The sequence below is a fragment of the Saccoglossus kowalevskii genome, chromosome 22 (assembly GCF_978046115.1).
Source record: "Saccoglossus kowalevskii chromosome 22, keSacKowa6.1, whole genome shotgun sequence".
In the NCBI taxonomy this organism is placed as follows: Eukaryota; Metazoa; Hemichordata; class Enteropneusta; family Harrimaniidae; genus Saccoglossus; species Saccoglossus kowalevskii.
This window is the reverse complement of record NC_140662.1, coordinates 1,765,665-1,788,880: the sequence shown is the minus strand read 5'-3', so window position 1 is coordinate 1,788,880 and position 23,216 is coordinate 1,765,665. Positions and strand designations below refer to the sequence as shown.

The window sequence follows — 23,216 nt, the reverse complement described above, 5'->3', positions numbered from 1 at the left end:
TTAACACAGAATCTAAAGATGAATATACACTTTAGATTGCATTCACAAAACACTTTGAATGGTACATCCTTCATTTTCATATATTTCATTCTAAGCTTTTAAAACACTCAATTGACAATTGTGAATTAGGTTTATAGAAATTGCATTTTTCCGGATGTGCTGTTTTATTACTGTGTTAAATGTATAAACAGACAGCATCAAAACTTATTTCGCAAAGTTCACTGATGTTCTGCTAAATCTTTCAAGATTATTTTTCTGGGAGCTAAAAACTATGTACATGTACCAATTAAGTTTCATCAAAATCCATTGAACGGTTCTCAACATATCAGTGGAACAGTCATAGAACAGCTACAAAATGGTGAATTATATCATGCAAACTAGGTAATTAATATGCATGGATTTCAACCAAAAACTAATCAAATCTGCGCATTAGCCAAAAATATCTATGTACTAAGTTTCATCAAAATTCAATAAGTGTTTTTTTAGATATCAGTGGAACAGACATGCACACATACCGTACATATGCATTAACTGCGAAGACTCCCATTGTGTGTTTTGCATACAGGAGTAAAAAATGGTGCTCTTCTTGTTAATGTCTATTAGTTTAGTTTAGCAGTTTCTATTCATATAATACAAAACATGCTAAAAGAATTATTTCAATAAAAATTACAAGTAACAATTAATACGCAATAATTCTAACTACTAAATCAAAGAAAACTTAGAAAGAGTACTAGAGGCATAATTATTCTAATTTGATTCCAAATTTAAGATGAGCAACTAATATTTATCTGCAATTTGAGATGCACAATATGAGAAGAATTTGATCAACAGTATTGAAGTTTATAATACTCACAGAAAATAAATTTGACATTATATGTGTGGTTAGTAGTTTAGTTTACTCTACAGCACCTCTACCACAAGATCAATTTAAAACTGATTTTTTGAGAAATTTCCAGAAATTGGCCAACAATAATTAGATAATAAATATGCATGGTTTTCAACATTAAACTAATCATGATTACTCCAGAGCAACATTATTTTAATTATAATAATAATTTTAATTGAACAATAATTTTAATTGTGATTATGCATATTATGTAAATTAGGCAATTAATGTGCTTAAATTTCAATCCAAAACTAATCGGGTTGTCCAAAGGCATAGTCTATTATTTGGTTTTGAGATATACAATGTACCGAATTAGGTGGATAATTTGGTTTAAGTATTATTATTCAAATTAGGTGATCATATTATGCATGGATTTAAACCAAAAACTAATCAGGTCTGTGCAGTATCTCGGGGCAAATACTGTAAAACATGTCTTTTTCTAGATACATTTATGTAGCATGTTATTTTAACTAATTTAGCTAATCTGTAATTTCCCTAATTCAAGATGTAGGTAGCTAATAATATACTCGCAATGTGATTGTTAGAACTTTAGCTAAATTAAGCGAAGTTACAAAGTTTCATTACAATGTGATGATTAATTCTTAAAAACTTGGTGAAAAGGTGAAAAATGAATTATTATGCAAATTATGTAATTATTATTACAGATGTATTGTCACATTGTCTTAGAGTATTTACATACCTAAATTCATTGAAATAAGATGGAAAAGCTGAAAACTGACTGATTACTATGCAAATTAGAAAATTAATAAGCACAGATTTTAACCTAAGACTAATCAAGTCTGCACATTGTCCCACCTATCTAAATCTATTGAAATCTGACCAGCGGTTTCTGAGAAAATGGTGGAACAGAGATACATACATGTATTCAGACATGCACAAACACAGAGTAACCACAGACTCCTATTGTGTGCTTCAAACACAGAAGTCAAAAACTTATTATAATCAAATTTGAAAGTAAGTAATTAAATTGTATTTCAATTAACTACTTTTCTTGCTACCACTTGTAATTTGTTTATACACTGAATTATATTTCTACCAATTATAAGAATTCTGATAATCAAGCTTTTACTCTATACACAATGTTTCTATTTACTTTAGAAAACTGATTATTATGCATATTAATATTCATCTTTATTTTTTAACAGTTTCTCCAACAATGAAAAAAGAACATATAAGACTTTTTAATACATGTTTTTTTTTAAACCAATGAAAGAACAATTGAAGACCTACAAAGTGTAATGCACTGGGTTTACATCCTGCCCCACATCTTGAATTTTCAAGGTGAATGTTCCCGCAAAGCACTCCACTGTCATCTTGAAGTATTTCATTAGGATTATGTGTATGTGACAATACCCTCAGCCAATCAAATTGCTTCTTTCTTCAACGCGCTTGGCCAAGCTATCGAAATCTTCTAGGCGGAGCTATGTCACAAGATGTTGCTATTTAAGACGCCACCACTTTACCATGTATTTCTATGGGCTCTGCGTGAGCTTCTATGAACACCGATGAAAAAGTCAGTGAAAATAGCTAATATCGAGAAAACAGCACAAACTCAACTTTGAAGAAATTCTAAACAATAAAATTTAAATATGTTGCATAAAAGTATGTAGAGGTAATCTTTTTACACTGTTCAGGGGGGTGTCAACAACAATCCCAAAATACCGTTTTCTGAGAGTTTATTGGCCTTTGTTTTCACCATGATGGTTGCCAGAAGGTGAAAATGCCTGCCCCCGAGAATAAATGTCACTGCGCACAGTGGAAGCGACGATATCCATACATCATGCAACTCACTGATATTCAGACCAAAGCTATTCAAAGCTATACTTAGTGCCAAGTCTGATGTGTTCATTTTTAGTGGTACTGGAAATAGTAAATCATTATGTTATTATGCTTTACCGGCCTTGCGACCATCGAGCGTGGTAATAGTGGTGTCACCACTGTTGAGTATTATAGAAGAGTAGGTGTTATACCTCAAAGCTCATGATGTCACTGCAACATATATCGGCAGAAATGAAGCCAAAGACATCAGAAATGCAAAGCTCCAAACGCTTTCTGGCAGACATTGTAAAAAAGCTTTCTATTAGTCGGTAAACTTTAATTTATCTATTTAATTATTATTGTGTGGGGAATATTACTATTATTTAGCATAAACCACCAAGTTTGATTGATATGATTGGAATGGGTGAAAATGCTGTAGTGAAAGGGGAAATAATAAACTTTAAAAATAACAATGATGATATTCAGACAGCGATCAGTAAACAAAGGAATGACTGTCTGACAAACAGATACGTTTGGACAGTTTTGTTGAAACTCAAACAACCCGCACAAGTATTCTTAGATGAATAACAATCATTAATTATCTATTACAAATTTGACATAAAAAAATAATTACATTGAAAACATAGAAAAACTATCTCTATACAAAATTCTGATTTGTAAGAAGAGGTATGCTTAACATTTGTGAATTAAAATTGACTTCCATGTCAACAATTAATGAACAAGAAATAGCAATTTATCCAATAAACGATGTCCCTCAGGGTTTATGTGTCATATTAACAGTGGAAAAGTTAAATCTAGTTAATTAAATGTCAGAAATTGTTCATTAAACTAACAATGGAGAAATATTTGCAATAAAAACATACTGCTATAAACTACTAATGTACAAAATGTAGTTGCTTTAGGCATACATCCACCTAAAATCGTAAAAATTTACTTAAAAAATTCAACCACATAAATTAATTGGTAGATTTATGTAATTTATTGGCTTCTAAAATATGGTCGAATACAAAAATATGCTGTTTTTAAGTTCTCTAAAATATTGTCCAATTCAGACTTTTTAGGAAGCAATGATATCACCCACTTATTTTATTTTGGGGAATGAAACATTGCAAGTGACAATAATCATACACCATGTATATTATCTAATGTTTTTGTAATCACAGATTATAAATTCAACCTGTCAAAATTTCTAAATAATTTTGTATTTTAAAACTTATTTGTTTTTCCAAATTAATTATTTAAATGTGTTGTCAATACCTATTTGGTAATTAATTTGCATAATAATTTGAAGGGCAATTATGATAACTATATACATGATAGCTTGCTTAGAAATATATTTATGCGTATTAATGAGGTCACATGACCCTACCTAACCATAGGGCACCATGTACAGGTACTACTGTAGACTATTTTTTAAGGTGACAGCAAAGCTGGAAACATAAATGAAAATTCATGTTTTTAACTGGTTGCTATGACAGTGTTCTCCCCAGGCCTGCCTGTTAAGCAACACTTTGGCCACTAGCTGCATCACTTCTTGTTCTACCTGCTATGCTTCAAAGGGTGTCAATGATGTTTTGACTGACAGCAATTCAGACATGTGAATGTCAACCAAATGTGGCCCAAGGTATTGATGCTCCACAAATGTTTATGACAGATGCAAACAAGATACATACAAGAATTAAGTTAGCAAACTCCCTATAAACATTGTAATATACAGTGTAGCGAAGGACATTCTTATTGGTGCCATCAAATGATCAAATGTTATGAAAACGATTTGCTACGAATCGTATTTATCTTATTTATTTCAACCCTCTGGGGAAAGTTGATGGGGTTTCTTGGAACATTGATAAGGATTTTTCCAGGGAAGGTGAAAGTTACCCATGTGAATCTTGTTTGTGCCTGCTGCAAAACAACATTGACACAACATTGAATGAAGGTGAATCTTGCTAGTGAAACACAAGAGGTGTTCATACATCAACTCTAAATGCATTACAAGGTGATGACAAGAGACAAGCCCACATTGTGAATCTTTCACACAAGATAAGATTAAGTTCAATGATTCGAAGCAACCAAAAAAATAAGTATGTAATTATATATCACTCAAAAACCATTAAACTTTGAACCTAATTTTTAATAGAAGCTTAAACTTGATAAACAGTGACTATGATAACCAATATGTATCACAAGGATCACATTAGAAAACAGATAAAAATTCATTCACCATGACGCAGCAGCAAATTTAGACAAGAAATTTTGTTATAGCCTACACTGTTTTTTCAAAAAAAATAAAATAATTACAAAATTTGATTCAATAGGTATTTGATAATTGCACACTGATTTTTTTTTTAGTTCAACCTTATCAAAAAGGAATTGTTTAAAAAAGTTATCTATTTTTCTACAAACCTCAACATTGTAGCCCTGGCTAGCTTCACTCAAGAGAGAAATTGACAGCTCAGTGCCTTGGGAAACATTTTTTAATATTCGCTTGGTTTAAATTTAGGCGAAGGTTCTCCGAACCCGCCTATTCACATAGTTCATACCCACCATAGACTCTGGTCAGTCAAAGTGATTATTTTGAACTGTAGGCACTAATCAGCGATTCTGTCGGTGATGGAGAGATAGAATCTAGGTCAGGTCAGGTCCCTTACGTCATGAACCATGTGACCAGGCCCATATGGCGGCGCCATAGACAGCTGTACAATCACGCTGGCTCCTTTCTCTGAATCAAGGACTTAGACCAACACTACGGAAAGAGTGGGGTGGTTGGTAGGGGACCCCGAGTCTATGGTGGGTATGAACTATGTGAAAAGGCGGGTTCGGAGAACCCTCGCCTAAATTCGCTACGTTCAATTACCCATCATAGATTCCGGTCAGTCAAAGTGATTATTTTGAACTGTAGGCACTAATCAGCGATTCTGTCGGTGATGGAGAGATAGAATCTCGGTCAGGGGAAGCCCCATGACCCCAAGATTCTTTTTTCCTTACGTCATGAACCATGCGACCAGGCCCATATGGCGGCGCCATAGACAGCTGTACAATCACGCTGGCTCCTTTCTCTGCATCAAGGACTTAGACCAACGCTACGGAAAGAGTGGGGTGGTTGGTAGGGGACCCGAGTCTATGGTGGGTATGAACTATGTGAAAAGGCGGGTTCGGAGAACCCTCGCCTAAATTCGCTACGTTCAATTACCCATCATAGATTCCGGTCAGTCAAAATGACTATTTTGAACTGTAGGCAGAGTCAGACGCCAATAGGTGGTGGGTTTTCCGAGCAAATAGAAAAAATTATGAAAGTCTTTTCCCAGTCCGGGATGAAATACAATAATCACTCAACACCCTGGTTAAGGCTCAAAAAGGGTGTTGTCTTACCTTGGCCTGTGCTGTCCCCGGAGCATGAAGCCAAAATGCTGCTGCGGTGACAGGGTTTGGTGTGCCTGAGAAAGCTAAACCCCAACCCAATACTGGGGGTAGTAAGCTTTCGAAGTAAAGACCGAAACAGTTCTGCATGAGGGCATAGGCTGCAAAGCGGGACCTGGGAGCTTCCAGGGGAGTGCCAACGGGAGAGAAATCTGTCCGCATAAAATGCCAAGACTGATTTATTGTCTATGCGCAGGGACCCTTGTGGTTGTTCGGGCTGGGTCAGCAAAACAAGACTGACCCGCTACGACGAGACCCAACCTAAAGAGACCTTCCTCAATGGTAACGGTGTCTGTTAGGTGGTAGTTGATAAAGACTACTGCCCTCCGTGTATGCTCGAGGGGGGCACCTGACGCTAGCACCAGTGAGTTGGCAATCCCACAGACCTCATGCGCTCGTATTTGGTGTCTCTGCAAGCTCTGTGTCAAGGAAGTTAAAGTATTATAGACCTCTAATACAGTCGCAGTAAACCACTTGGTTATGGAAGTGGGGAGGTCGGCCTATCCTGTCTGCCTGGGTCGTAACACAAAGACATGTGCCTGGTACCCCGTCTTGAATCGTTAGTACGGTTTGGTAGCAACTCCGTGCTCGAACCGAGCAGAGAAGCAATTCCTCCTGACCCCCCGGGCAGACAAAATTTGACAGCCGGGGGATGACGATCGGGTGAGGATCATGTCCTAGGATTTGGTTCTAGGCGAGAAACCCGATTCGTGTCTTTCGCACAACTTGATTGTCCATAACGGCGGTACATCATCCGAGAAGGACAATTCTCCAGCTCTGGTCAATGCCTACCTGAGGCGAGGGCCAGTAGGAAGACTATCTTCCACGTCGAAAAATTTGAGTGGTGCTGATCAGAGAGGCTTAAAGGGTGGTCTGCTTAGAGCAGACAACACAGCCAACAAGTCCGAGTTGGGTGATTTCCTTGTATGGGGTCTTGGCATCTGGAAAGCAATAAATACATGTAGTCTCCTAATAATAGGACAATCGGCTAGTCTTGTTCCCGTACGTTCTCAATGGTGGGGGGGACATGGCCAACCTGTAGCCAACGATCGCTGCGTGGGGAAAACCCACTTTGTCAAACAGGTGGACGAAGGAGTCTGCTACCTGGCCAATAGAAGGATCGTATGGATCAATCTTCCTTCCGCTACACCAATCAGTGTATGCTCGCAGCCTAGCAATGTAGGCTGCATTGGTGAAATCCCTGTTCCCCATGGCCAGGACGTTGGCAGCCTGCTCAGATAAGGCTTTCATATGTGCGGGTCTAATGAGAGTCTCTATGCGTGTAAGTGATACCCGCTGGGCTCGTTGGTAAGAAGGGAGTCCAAAACCCACAGCGGAGACCGGACACAAGGATAAATTCGTTACCGTTGTACCTATTTTTCCCAATAAACCGTTCACATTCCATACAAGGAATCTCAAACTCTTATCTGTTTTAGAACATCTTGTGTTCAAGCATTCAAAACTTTGCCCATGGCCCAGGCCAATGTCTCATCAGGTATTGTTTTGTTGTACTTCGCGGCTGTCATTTAGTGGTCTTATATCTTGAAGTTGGTCATCATACACATACAATATACCATCGATTTTGATTTTATTGTACATAAATTTTACATGTTTGCTCGCAGCTCTTGCCTCATCTGCAAACTTTCCCAGTTTCTTTCGAGTTTCTTTTACTTTCCAGGTATAGTCTTCTCCTATCCGATGGTCAGTACCTTTCAGTTTATTTGCTGCACAAAGAACTTGCATACGTTGCTTGTACCTCAAAAAATCAGCTATAATTGATTGTGGGTGACTATGAGCACCAGTCAGACGATGAACTCGCTGAAATTCCAGTTTATATTCAAGTTGTCAGTAATAAAATCTTTCACAATTTTCTCGGTTGTATCCCACGTTTCCATACCAGGCTGTTCAATACCATAAAATATCAGATTATTACGTTTCAACTGTGCATTTGTTTTATCTAATTCTACTTCCATCCTATTTGAACGTTCACGTAATTGTTTATTTTCTTCAACTAGTTTTGCCATTTCGCCTCGGTTTTCATCCACACTACTTTTCAGGACTTTTACCTTCTCTGCTAAAATCCTCACTCTATTATCCACCACTTCAATACGATCCATAATATCTTTGCGCAAACCCCGCATTTCCATCATGACATCAGCCAACGTAAACTCATCAACACGTTCGACACCAGTCTCTTGTAATCCAATATGGCGACCCTCTTTGTCTACCCCGTCTTCTATTTGCGTTAACTGGGTTTTGTTAATGGCGAAACATGCTGACCACTGCTACTACGCAAAGTCATCGACTCAGATATTGTTCGCTGACCATCAGGCATCTTGCGAGGTGGCCCAGGGTTTACTTCAATATCGCCCGATAAAAGTAGCAAGATCCCGATGATGAATAAACTCACGTGTATTCGGCCATGTTGATCGCACATGTGCTTTCGCTGAAATTTGAGGAAATTAGAACTCGTTTTATAGACAAGTTTTACTATTGCCCAGCGCTTGAATGGAAATTTATTTTGCTACTGCAATCTGAAAATACACATACAATACAAAATCTTGCAAAATACGTATTCTACTCTTTACAAAAACGTCATAGTTTGTTGGAGGGAAATTTAACTGAAATATAAATTTAATTTGGTATTCATATGTTAAGTATAAGTTTGTAATATTCAGACAAGCAGTAGCAGTGATTATTCTTGTCAAACGATCTATTTATTTATTTGTGTTACATTTAAGTGTGTACATTATGGCCTATGGCCAATTACACTGAATAAATATATATATAACCTCGTTGGCATTTAGTGCCGGAGGCTCCAGAGGAGGCCCGGTGCCATTATCCTTTGCCTCACCCAAACTAGTGGGAGCACCGCGGCTGGGAACGGGGGTTCCCCGGAAAAGACGCGTTTGAATGCAAACATGCTTTTGTGTTTCTTCCTGCTTGCCCACGGAGTGGCCACAGTGGAGTCAGTCTCAGCAATTTTGATGGCTCTGAAAGGAAAATCTCAGGCCTCAGAACTCCAGTGAAAAACCACACGCCTTCACGGTAAAAACCCCGAACCCTGCACGTAGCTACGACAAAAGTATTTCGGATGCGGGTTCTATGCTGGTAAATTCTGAATATAACCACTGCACAGTCGACTCGAAACATGAGGAGTCCCCAAAAAAATGGCAGCGAGCCCTGGTGCTGTCATTACAACTATTCATTTCTAAATACCTAGCTCAAGCATACAATGAAGACGACTTGCATGACGGAAGCGAATTACAGTAGGAAAGGAGATGTAACGAAAACCAACAAGTTAATAAGCTACGTTGCCAGGGTTTTATTTCTTTGTTGTGAAAAATACTACACAACAAAGGGGAAAACGACACGAGGGTAAAAATGACAAGGAAAACTTATCCTACCAGCTACAATGTCGGATGCCGGGCAGAGGCACAACCCAAGCTAGAAACCCGGACAGGAACAAGCAGCCTATCGGCTGAGATAGCTCCGCTGTTAGCAATGCACATTTCAATTAAAGAACTGAAGACATCATTAGAAAATGAACAATATGTATAGTATCAAAGCAATCGGACTTACAGTTTTTAACAAGAAGTCGAAAATATCACTTTCTATCAAAAATGACCAAAATATTCACCAAAATTAGAGAATTGAAGATATCATCACGAAATGAACAAATCTGAGAAAGGTCTACATGTAGTATCTATATGTGTAATATCAAAGCAATTGAACCTTTGGTTTTTAACAAGAAGTCAAAAATATCACTTTTTACCAAAAATTACAAAAATATTCACCAAAATTAGAGAATTGAAGATATCATCACAAAATGAACAAATCTGAGAGAGGTCCACATGTAGTACCTATATATGTAATATCAAAGCAATCGGACTATTGGTTTTTTACAAGAAGTCGAAAATATCACTTTTTACCAAAAATGACAAAAATATTCACCAAAATTAAAGAATCGAAGATATCATCACGAAATGAACAAATCTGAGAAAGGTCTACATGTAGAATCTAAATATGTAATATCAAAGCAATTGAACTATTGGTTTTTAATAAGAAGTCGAAAATATCACTTTTTACCAAAAATTACAAAAATATTCACCAAAATTAAAGAATTGAAGACATCATCACAAAATGAACAAATCTGAGAGAGGTCCACATGCAGTACCTATATATGTAATATCAAAGCAATCGGACTTGTGGTTTTTAACAAGAAGTCGAAAATATCACTTTTTACCAAAAATTACAAAAATATTCACCAAAATTAGAGAATTGAAGATATCATCACGAAATGAACAAATCTGAGAGAGGTCCACATGTAGTACCTATATATGTAGTATCAAAGCAATTGGACTTGCGGTTTTTAACAAGAAGTCGAAAATATCACTTTTTACCAAAAATGATAAAAATATTCACCAAAATTAGAGAATTAAAGATATCATTACAAAATAAACAAATCTGAGAGAGGTCCACATGTAGTACCTATATATGTAATATCAAAGCAATTGCACTTGCATTTTTTAACAAGAAGTCGAAAATATCACTTTTTACCAAAAATGACAAAAATATTCACCAAAATTAGAGAATTGAAGATATCAACATGAAATGAACAAACCTAAGAGAGGTCTACCCATGGTACATATACACCAAGTATCAAAGCATTCAGGCTTGTAGTTTTCAAGAAGAAGTCGAAAAAGTAAAACATTGACACGGACGACGGACAATCACTCATATGATAAGCTCCGCTCGACAAAGTCGACAGCGGAGCTAAAAAAAGCAGGCGATCCAGGCAGAGCTCGCTAGACTTGATCTCCATTTGATGCGGAGAAAAAGAAGAGTGATTGTACAGCCATCTATGGCGCCGCCATATGGGCTCAGTCCCCTGACCTAGATTCTATCTCTCCATCACTGGCAGAATCGCTGATTAATGCCTACAGTTCAAAATAGTCATTTTGTTAAATATGATTTTTCGGAGAAAGATGCGCTGGGTGACATTGTACTTTTCAATCCAGCAAGAAAAAAAATATATCAAATTTTCTTTCGTTTTGGGTGGTCCAACTGCCGGTGTTGAAAGTCAGTGTAGGTGGATTTTTCAATGAAAATATAAAATATAAGTCCCCAAAAAATATAATTATTTTTAAATTTTGAACCCCAAATAAGGGCCCACCTATGAAATCGCCCAGGACGATTTTTCGGATGGGCGAACTTACGGCAGCATCCAGTAGTATGGTCAAAAAGGAAGATGGCTGCCAGTCAGACATCTTTGATCAGATTGTAAAACAAATTGTCATGGACATGTAATCTAAAATGCACAATATATGTATCAAAATTGAACAAAAACTGATAAAGCATGTACAAAATACCACATTTTCAAAGATCCAATGGCGAAGTAAATCATCATAGACATGTATCCTAACATGTATAATGTATATACCAAATCTGGACAAAAACTGACAAAGCATGCATAAGACACCACATTTTCAAAAAACAAAATGGCTGCCAGTCAGCATCGACTCGGATCGACGGATGGATGTATGGATGGATGGACGAAAGGTCAGACAGACGGAATGAGACCGACTTATAATATATAACAAATATAATTTAATAAACATGACACATCCATTGTTTCTCAATTCTTGAGATTAATGATTAATGATTAAAATTAATAATTTCCATATCATATTATGCAATAAGAAGTTAGAGCACAAATAAATAGAATGAATTTTAAATTATTTTTGGAACATCATGAATTAAAAGGATAAATTTAATAATTAGTGTTTGTAACAGTTTGTATGGCAATAGCAGGACACATGTTTTGTAAAAATATAAGTAACCTTCTATTGCTGATAGAACCCCACACTTGGTCTATGATACCTTACATATGGTTTTCAAATAGACATCACAAATATTTATTTTTACTGAAAATTACCAAAATACTCAAAATATTAAAATTAGAAAATGTACTGTAAATACTTCAAAATATTTGAAAACATGACATGACATGTCATGTCATAGCCCCTGCACAGAAAATAATTTAAAACTGATATTGAACTGGGTTTGTGTCAGAGTGAATTTATTCATTATGAGCTGTACTAAAATCTTGTTATTAATTGTTCAGAATTGATGTGGAATAATTTGGGGGGATGGGGTAAAAAAATATAAATTGTCTCAGAAAGCCAAATAAATAACTTGTGAACAATTACCTGTCCCTGTACCAACTTTGAACAAAACTGGATAACATGTCTGAGAAAAAGCTGGTAACGGCTAGAAAAAGCTTCAGATCCGGCGGGGGCTAATTATTATACATCTGTCACAGTAAAGCCATAGTTACAGCGTGCCGTAATTTTGCAGTATTCACTGGGTATTCTCATTCTACCATATTAGGAAACACAAATTCCAAATATGGAACGATTGCGCGTGTAAGCGTCCTCTAATAATAAAAAACAAACATGGCTGCCCCAAGGGTTTCACTGAACCACAAACAAAGAAGTTTGTTAAATCTGTTCTAAATCTTTTGGGTTTCGGCATTCCCATGATGTATTCCTAGGAGGGAAATATGTACATACATAATAATAATAAGGTTATTACAAGGATACCGCAAGTATGCACTTAGAGAGTACGTGGTCGCATCAATACTCCTGCTGTACTGTCTTAATGCATAATTTGCAGTATCCTCGTAATTATCCCATATTACTAACAGATTATTACTACCTGACTGACTACCTTATATGTTTGGATATTTAGAGTAGTATCAAATTCTCACGTCCGGTTCGGTTAGACATAAAATATACAAATAGAATATTTACTTTTAAGATGTAATTTGGGGTATGTGTTGGTTCTTGGATATTTCAGCTTTGTCCTTCTGTACTTCGTTTAGTAATTTAGACTTCCCAGATTGCGTAAAAACAAATATCGGTAGTTTCGGATTTTGTCACGAAAAATGCCTGGGCTAAATCATTTGCTGAAGGACAGCCGCTTAAGAGATGTACACTCTAACTATGAACCTAAAAGCGTTAGGCACCCCAACAAAAAATAGGCTCGGTAATTATTAGCCGAGCAACAAATTAGAAGTACATGTATAGTATACAATACTTGCTCAAGTGTGTCAAGGCCAAGATAAATCTGTATGTGTTAAATTTTGTAGCTGAAATTAGAAAATTTCACAACAAATTGGTATTGCTTTAAGCAAGCAGTGTAGTCAGCAATGCTGTATGTGGGTGATCACTGTATGAATTGTCTAATCCTTGTTCATGTAGTCTTTTTGTGTTTATTCTGTCTCACAGAGAACTAGCCCAGATACCAACCTGCCATATATAAAGTTCAAAAGTTTTGTTTTGGACAAAAAATATATAGAACAAAATCACTAACAACAAAAAATTGAAGATAAAACCACAACATCTACAAGACACAGTATTAGCCCATGTACCTGCATGCTTAATATGAAGTCAATATGACGTAATATTTGCAATCAACACCTTTTGAACAAATTACCATCTTCAACCAATAAAGAACCTTCACACCTCAAATTAAAACTAACAATCTAGCAGTTTGAAAAAAATTCTTGAAAATAGTATTTCTGCCAAAAAAAATAGCATAACTCCACTTTATGGTTGACATGAAATCTCTCAAAAATTATGATTTGGACAAAAAAAAATAAAAAAAGAAGAAATTCACTAAAAATAGATAAATTGAAGATAATGCTACCACATCAACAAGCTACACAGAGGACCAGCCAAGGTACCTACATGCTTAATAGCAAGTCAATCTGACTGACATTTTTTGAGAAATTGACGAAAATATCAATTTTCAGCTTTTTTGACCCAATTTCCCGATTTTTTGATGAATCACTTCTGTTGAATAAATTATCATTTTCAACCAATAAGGAATCTTCATACCAAAAATCAGAATTGATTAGTGATTACCTAGCAGGCAATGCATTAGGTACTCCTAGGGCCCATTAGTGATTACCCAGCAGGCAATATGTTAGGTATTCCTAGAGCCCATTAGTGATTACCCAGCAGGTAATGTATTAGGTACTTCTAGGGCCCATTAGTGATTACCCAGCAGGTAATGTATTAGGTACTTCTAGAGCCCATTAGTGATTACCCAGCAGGTAATGTATTAGGTACTTCTAGGGCCCATTAGTGATTACCCAGCAGGCAATGCATTAGGTACTCCTAGAGCCCATTAGTGATTACCCAGCAGGCAATGCATTAGGTACTCTTAGGGCCCATTAGTGATTACCCAGCATGTAATGTATTAGGTACTTCTAGGGCCCATTAGTGATTACCCAGCAGGCAATGCATTAGGTACTCCTAGAGATCATTAGTGATTACCCAGCAGGCAATGCATTAGGTACTCCTAGGGCCCATTAGTGATTACCCAGCAGGCAATACATTTGGTACTCCTAGGGCCCATTAGTGATTACCCAGTATGTAATGTATTAGGTACTTCTCGGGCCCATTAGTGATTACCCAGCAGGCAATGTATTAGGTACTTCTAGAGCCCATTAGTGATTACCCAGCAGGCAATGCATTAGGTACTCCTAGGGCCCATTAGTGATTACCCAGCAGGCAATGCATTAGGTACTCCTAGGGCCCATTAGTGATTACCCAGCAGGCAATGCATTAGGTACTCCTAGGGCCCATTAGTGATTACCCAGCAGGCAATGCATTAGGTATTCCTAGAGCCCATTAGTGATTACCCAGCAGGCAATGCATTAGGTACTTCTAGGGCCCATTAGTGATTACCCAGCAGGCAATGCATTTGGTACTCCTAGAGCCCATTAGTGATTACCCAGCAGGCAATGTATTAGGTACTCCTCGGGTCCATTAGTGATCACCCAGCAGGCAATGCATTAGGTACTCTTAGGGCCCATTAGTGATTACCCAGCAGGCAATATATTAGGTACTACTAGGGCCCATTATTGATTACCCAGCAGGCAATGCATTAGGTACTCCTAGAGCCCATTAGTGATTACCCGGGAGGCAATGTATTAGGTACTCCTCGGGTCCATTAGTGATCACCCAGCAGGCAATGCATTAGGTACTCTTAGGGCCCATTAGTGATTACCCAGCAGGCAATGCATTAGGTACTCTTAGGGCCCATTAGTGATTACCCAGCAGGCAATGCATTAGGTACTCTTAGGGCCCATTAGTGATTACCCAGCAGGCAATGCATTAGGTACTCTTAGGGCCCATTAGTGATTACCCAGCAGGCAATATGTTAGGTACTCTTAGGGCCCATTAGTGATTACCCAGCAGGCAATATGTTAGGTACTCCATACATACTTAATTGAATTGCTATGCATTGTGATTCCACAATGTCATCATATTATTATGAATATACAAGTAGTTGTATAACTTACAAAGCACAAGACCTTAGATTCCTGAATACCTGCTGTTTCTGCATCATAGACATATTTATTTACTTTTTTTTTTTATTTATTTATTTATTTATTTATTTATTTATTTATTAAGTTATTTTTTTTATTTATTTATTTAGTTAGTTGATTATTTAATTATTTATGCTCTGCAATAAAAGTAAATAATTATTTAAAATTAACCACAGTATAAAATGCTTAATTTGGATACCATTATGTATTTCATCTACCCTGTGCCCATTGTTATGATAATTAAATTCCATTGCTTATCCAATGATATAGAGTTGGGCCATATTCTACAATGTTCTGAGGAACCCTTGTCTATTACATCTCATTCAGGATCTGTCACCCTATACTTCAACAGACCATTATGCTGAAGGCACTAAAAATGAACACAGCATATTTTAACACAGACAGTATACTTGCTTATCCCTTAAGAGATAGCAGCTGTCTAATACCTCCAAACTGAGATAGCAGCTGGCGCCAATTCACAGAATGCTACGCATATAAATGTAAAAAGTTGTTAAATTTAATTAAAACTATGAAGTCCCTCAGGAACGGAAAGGAGCACATCGCAACAGAGCATGCTCAAATGACTATGAATAATTTAATAGCAATAAATGGAAGGTCATCTCTTTATTGAAGCCATTTCATAAATAATGCTTTGTAGTGGCGGGATTCTAAGACCATTTAAAAAGGTTGTCATAGCAACAAGCAGCCATATTGATGTAATTGGATGAACTCGATGACAATTTTGTAAATTGATTTAGTCATTTCAATTGTAGCTAAGACAACATTATGATGGGAGTATAATACTTATACACCACAGTTACCAAGTGATATTTGACTAGAATGGAATTTAATACCTATACACCACAGTTACCAGATGATATTTTACTAGAATGGAATATAATACTTATACACCACAGTAACCAGGTGATATTTTACTAGAATAGAATATAATACCTATACACCACAGTTATCAGGTGATATCTGACTAAAATGGAATATAATACTTATACACCATAGTTACCAGGTGATATTTTACTAAAATGGAATATAATACCTATACACCACAGTTATCAGGTGATATCTGACTAGAATGGAATATAATACTTATACACCATAGTTACCAGGTGATATGTTACTAAAATGGAATATAATACCTATACACCACAGTTATCAGGCGATATCTGACTAGAATGGAATATAATACCTATACACCACAGTTACCAGATGATATTTTACTAGAATGGAATATAATACCTATACACCACAGTTACCAGATGATATTTTACTAGAATGGAATATAATACCTATACACCACAGTTACCAGGTGATATTTTACTAGAATGGAATATAATACCTATACACCACAGTTACCAGGTGATATTTTACTAGAATGGAATATAATACCTATACACCACAGTTACCAGGTGATATTTTACTAGAATGGAATATAATACCTATACACCACAGTAACCAGGTGATATTTTACTAGAATGGAATATAATACCTATACACCACAGTTACCAGGTGATATTTTACTAAAATGGAATAATACCTATACACCACAGTTACCAGGTGATATTTTACTAGAATGGAATATAATACCTATACACCACAGTTACCAGGTGATATTTTACTAAAATGGAATATAATATCTATACACCACAGTTACCAGATGATATTTTACTAGAATGGAATATAATACCTATACACCACAGTTACCAGGTGATATTTGACTAGATGTTAACAGATGATATTGAATGGAATATAATACATGTACCTATACACTACAGTTACCAGGTAACTAAATGGAGTATAAATGGAGTAAATGGTTGGAGTGGATGTCAGTTGCAAAGGTCAACTGTTACAGAGCTTGAGCAGTGTTAATTTAAATAACATTTCAGAATCCTAAATATTTTATGAGATGAAGTGTGGATATCAGATGTCCATTAGTGTCATAGCTCAGCTGAGACAATCACAAAGTACCATCTGGCTAATTCTCTACCACAAGTTTACCATAAATCAGTCAAAATGTCCAAGTACATAAACATCATGTTAACACTGAAACCTTTTCACTACTTCTCTATGGTAGTCCATATTTTAAGTACCTGTGAAATAAATGCCCACCTACATACAAATTTATGTTTTGGGTTTCTGCTGCCCTGAATTGGACATTTATAAAAAAAATAAAAAATAAACTAAATAGTAATCAACTTCAAAATTGAAAAAAAGATTGTTGTTGTAGCCTTCCTGTTGTAATAGACTGGTTCCAGGTTTCTGATTTCTTCAGAAGTGAAACTGAATCATCAAATGTCAGACAGAGGGGGCAGGGGGGAATACCATGCACTGAATACCATAAAAGCTCTTAGTATGAGAATAAGATGAAAATCATGATTTTGTTGTCTGGGAATTATTAAAATATGTGAAGATTAATTAAATATGGTGTAAAAATGTCTGTCATATTATTTCCTGGGGCAAAACTTTACTGAATTGGTCTTCATACGGCATTATACTGCATACCTATGCACAGTCAATATCCTAATCACTAATCTAAGATAGCTGCCTACCAAGTGGCATTCGTTGGCAGGTGAAATTAAAAACTGATTACAAAAATAAAGTTCAGTAACATTTTTAACAAATCAAATTTCCATCTACCGAATGTGTGTTACAATATTAGACAATATCAACAAAAGCATTTATGCCATAGGTAAATTGATTTAAGTTAATGTTTTGGTGGAGTCGTTATGGCTCTATTAAATGCATGCATGTGTTACCGTAGTTACCTGTATGAAGGTAGGTACCAGCGATCACACAGTGATCGTAACAAGACAATTCCTACTGAATCAAAATGAATCAAACATTTAATTGAACAAACTTTGTTCTTCTTCTATTTCTCTTACCATAGATGAGTTTCATGTTTATTTATATGGATCAAAGAGCAAACTCAAAACACACCATTGTAAGCCATGATGACAGGTTGCGAAATTAATACATGCAAAAATGGTCTCCTGTAAATGAATCAAGTTGTTACCTTATTAATAATACCTAAATAGTGGAAGTTTATTTTAGATTATTTAAAAGTTCATAGACAATAAATTGGAATCTGACGTGTTTTCCAGAACCGTGTTACAGTCTCACTACCATGTCTATGATGAGCAGCAATGTACCCTGGTGACTGACATCACCAGCGAAATACTTATATGCAAATAAGGGCTAATGGGGAGTCTTGTTGTGACATGCAATAAATGACTGGTAGTAGACAGCAACTATAAAACCCTTTTTTTTTTTTATAAAAATATTTATTTTGTGCTCAGATATATAAACTGTGATAATTTTAACATGATTGATTTTTGACATCAGGGTAGCAAGCATTTCACAGACACTTTAACATTATTGTATTCACCTACAGGCTAAATGTGAGTTGTGAAAGTAAGAAAATATTTTTAAAGAAATAGTGATACATGTGCTTATAGTACAATTTGTTATTCTATGAGTGAAGAGTGAATGACTTAATAAAACTAATTAACAGCCCACAAGGAATCAGTGATACCGTGTGTCTTGAATGATAAAGTTTGAAAAGAAAAAGAGAAATCCATGTTAGGAATACTACACTCAGTCACTGAAATAAAATCAATTTTCAATAATATTTAATTTCACTATTTTTATTTGATTATATTTATTGGATTGTAAATTCACTGAAACAATGATATATTTTGTAATTTCATAAACATATGAATTTAATTTATAGGATTTCAGAGTGAGAATAACCAAACTAAAACCTAGTGAATAGTATATGTAGCATTTACTGCACACATTACATACCCATAGGATTAAGAAAAAAATTCACTTTGTGATTGAACTATGTTGTTTTTAAATTCCCATTTCAATTTGTTAAGATGTTAAATACGTTGGTGTATATATTAAACATTTGCAGTTTATATTTTTTATTTATATTTGAGAGCCCAGTAATGTTTTTTTTTTTTTTTAGAATAGCATTTGACTATGTTCTATTCAAAATGAATAATGTCAATAAAGTTATTATATTTTATATAAATAAAGCTTACAACACTAGACGGTTTCCATGGAGATAAATACCTTTTATAGATTTTCTAATTAACATAACAAAATTCATAATAAATGTGGCTCAGAGTAAGTATTGTATCTTTGTAAGTAGTAAAAGCTAGTTATCATTACTGAACTTTCTCAAAGCACTAAAATGCATCCTTCATAAGAACACCCGTAATACATCAATAATTAATCTAACAAATCAATTTGAATCATATGACAGCAAAAAGCTTAAATTAATTAAAAGTTTCCGGTCATTAATTACAACATTTATTATCAGACAATTAATGAACAAGTAATAAGAGAAAGTAGGTCACTTAACATCATGGTAGAGATTGCATGTGGCAAAAGGAAAGGTAACAGAACTAATTAAATAAGTCAATACAGTTCAATAGCAGAGTTAGTTTGTCATAACAACAAGAAAAACATAACAATTGTGACCCTATGTGCACCATTCACAGTCATTAGATACATGTAGTGGCAGTCATTAGAATGCAGCAAGCTATCACTTAGCAGTGTTATAAACCATACTCACTGTGTACAAACACACTCACAGCCACTATTCAATATATGTCAATGTCAATATATTATCAAAAAAAAAGTTGCCAATAGAGAAAGTTGGAACCAACCTCCCAATCCTCTATAGAAAGTGGTTGACCTTTGCCAGTTCCTTGCTGTTGTTGCTGCTGCTGCTTTTGTTCAGATCGGGCTGGGTAGGAGGCCGTCGCAGAGCCCTAAAACAGGATTCCATGCACATATAATAAGCCAGCAGAATAGGACAATAGTGTAAATAATAAAATTCAGCAAGATAAAAAAACACACGAAGTATTCCAGAATGAAAATCAGACATTAATAATTATATTAATTAGGTTAATTAGAGTGATTAGTGCTTAAAATGGATAGGATTATAAGGATTATACATACTTCAGGCATCGATGTCTGAGCTATATGGATCATAACTGATGTGAAATGAAGCAAGTATTAAGCAATGAAGCTAGCAGTGTGTGCAGTCACAATGATCACCACATCCAAAAACTGAGTTCTCTTCGTCAGTGGAGTAGATCCTCGTTGTGTTTATAAACCAATTGCCTTCTAAATGGGAGAATACATTAAGGTAAATGGCTCCCGTGGCCTAATTACGATCAGCTCAGTTTAACCATGTGACGGCAGGCGCCATCCGCCTTCTGGATACAATTGTGCGCACTGTCTTGGTATTTCCGGCATGTGGAGTACGGTGGGAAAGACGCAACCTGGAATATGACAACAAACTGTGGAATACGTCCAGTAGTGAACTTCTACACAGATTGCAGTGTCGGGAATTTGGAGAAGTTTAAACGTAAACTGCCACAAAAATTAACGCCGGCGATCAATAAAAACAATATAAGTGACAGCTAAAAAGATATTGACAACCGCTCATGGTCACAATAACCGAAGATGAATAGTGAAAAACTCTAAACGAGCCCAGGACTAGACCATTATTATATAGGGAGAACAAACATACCACTTGCACGATGAAATTATTACATATAATATGTTACCTCCGATAAGCAGTGTTAATCAGCAGAATGAATTCGACAAAGACAGAATTTAAAGAAGCCAACTATAAAAGTGAGTACGTATCGTAAGCCCCGCCTTAAGACATAACTATGACATACTAGTACCTATTTCAAAAAGAAAACAAATCATGGCCAGGTCACACTATCTGACAATGAAAACATTGAAAGTACCGCTACAAGGTCAGAGGTCATAATAGGGCCACGGGGTTAGTGAAACATTAAACGGCATAAAATAGTTACTTTTGATTCTTCGAGGAATTCTTCTTGGTCTTCTTGGTGTTTCATGATTGCTTGAAGCATATCATGCAATGTCGACACAGGTAAATTAAATCACAAATCCGGGAAATTAAAGTAAACTGACGGACAGTCGACCGCCAGCAGAAAAACACCGATCCCATTCGACCGCCCAACTCTACCACATATAACAACTGTTTTGATTGGCTCAGTGGTTACACCAATGTTTTTCACGTAGTCATCGAGAGATTTATTTCAGAATCGTACTTTAAATGCCCATATGAGTATTTACGTACACACCGGCCCTATACAATAGGTCTATGGTGCTTTTTATCAGCAACTCATTGATCCGATATCGAACGTATGGTCGTTTCATTGTTTCTTTTAAACAACAGCGACAGACAGGTTTTATAGTTCGCCACATGGGGGCGCTCTGCGGATCAACAAAAAAGTCGATGGCTCCGACTGAAGAGCAATTTAAAATATATGTATGTAAACCATTCCTTATTTGAATATTTATTTAATCCATGCTTTGAAATGGTGGCGCCATTCATGACAACCGTTAATTATATTTATACTAGATGAAATTCACGAAAACTTTGCTTAGACTTTGTATAGATATAATGCCTTTGCAATTCCCACTACTAACTTGAAACAGAAAAGGCGTCACATTACAGACCCATTTTTAACAAATTCAAATTTAATTTACCGCTTTGTTCGCCTACTATCTTTGCATTTTAAATTTTGATAATGTTATATTTAGTACACTTACAAAAACACAAATCAAGTACTATTAGGATACGTTATTATATAACCTATAATATTCTAATGAATTGAGTTTAAATTATTACTGTGCAGTCATCCGTACATTTTTAATACCAGGCCCACGTTATTAAATGAAGCACTATTTGTAAACATCGTTTCAAGCAGCATGTGTATTGTATATTACCAACCTAGATGTCAGCATTTTACTGGACTGTTTGGAGGTACATGTACCAATGTATGTGACAGTTTAATTACTTGTCACTGTTTGACTAAACATAAATGTAACATGTTTCCGATGTCAAGAGAAAGCCAAGAGACTGCAGCAATGACGCTATATCATCCAAAACTCTTCTTCTCAAAAATTTTACCAAAAATGTGCTTTTTCCACACCAAAATTAGCCCTTTTAGTCATGTTAGACCGACAATTGCTCATAACATGAACGATCTTCTGAGTTTGCCCCCCCCCCTGTCCGGACGCCCTCCACATCGATATAATTTCATTCACAGTCTCTCTCTCTCGACTGTGCCTTTCACATTGAGAATCGCAAGTCCAGACATATTATATCGACGTACGCTCGTAATACAGATATCCCGTATGTCTATCGAATCGTCGACAGCCATTTGTCACGGAATCGCTGATACGCATATGTATTTATGTTAGTGTTATTACGTATAGTGACGTAAAATTACTACAACCAAACCGTGCTGAATAGGAGTGGCATGCTTTATTTCAACAGAACATTTTTTAACGTACAACCATGTCCTACCTTCTATGATGCAACGAACTCGTAAAAGGAAACATATTATCCAAACGACTCGCGTCCTTGAAAATCATATCGCCCTTGCATTTACAACCATTGGGAGTAAACTTGGCCTTGGTGTTTTTTTGGTCAATTTTGTATATAATATATTTATAAAAAGTACAGCTTTCCTATTTTCGCTGTACACTTCGTCAAAAGTGTTTATTTTACCCTCGGGCCAATAAAAGAATAGACTAAGTTTTAATCTTTCTTTTATTTGATATTTAACACTATCGTCGCAAGTTCCTCATACCGAATGTCTGCAAATAAATATCGGCAGTCTGTTTTGAGGC

At 35.9% G+C, this 23,216-nt stretch overlaps 1 protein-coding gene across 1 annotated transcript in view; it reads right to left on the bottom strand.

Moving 5' to 3' along the window:
• LOC102810291 (A-type potassium channel modulatory protein DPP6-like) overlaps positions 1-21,409 on the bottom strand; it is a 149,221-nt gene extending 127,812 nt beyond the window's left edge. Inside the window, exons 1-2 of the mRNA XM_085496111.1 lie at positions 21,365-21,409; positions 20,198-20,302 (exon numbers count right to left, since the gene is read on the bottom strand). Coding sequence (XP_085352237.1) covers positions 20,198-20,302; positions 21,365-21,409 — 150 coding nt within the window. The remainder of the gene's footprint in view (positions 1-20,197; positions 20,303-21,364) is intronic.
• Between the last annotated feature and the right edge of the window lie 1,807 nt (positions 21,410-23,216).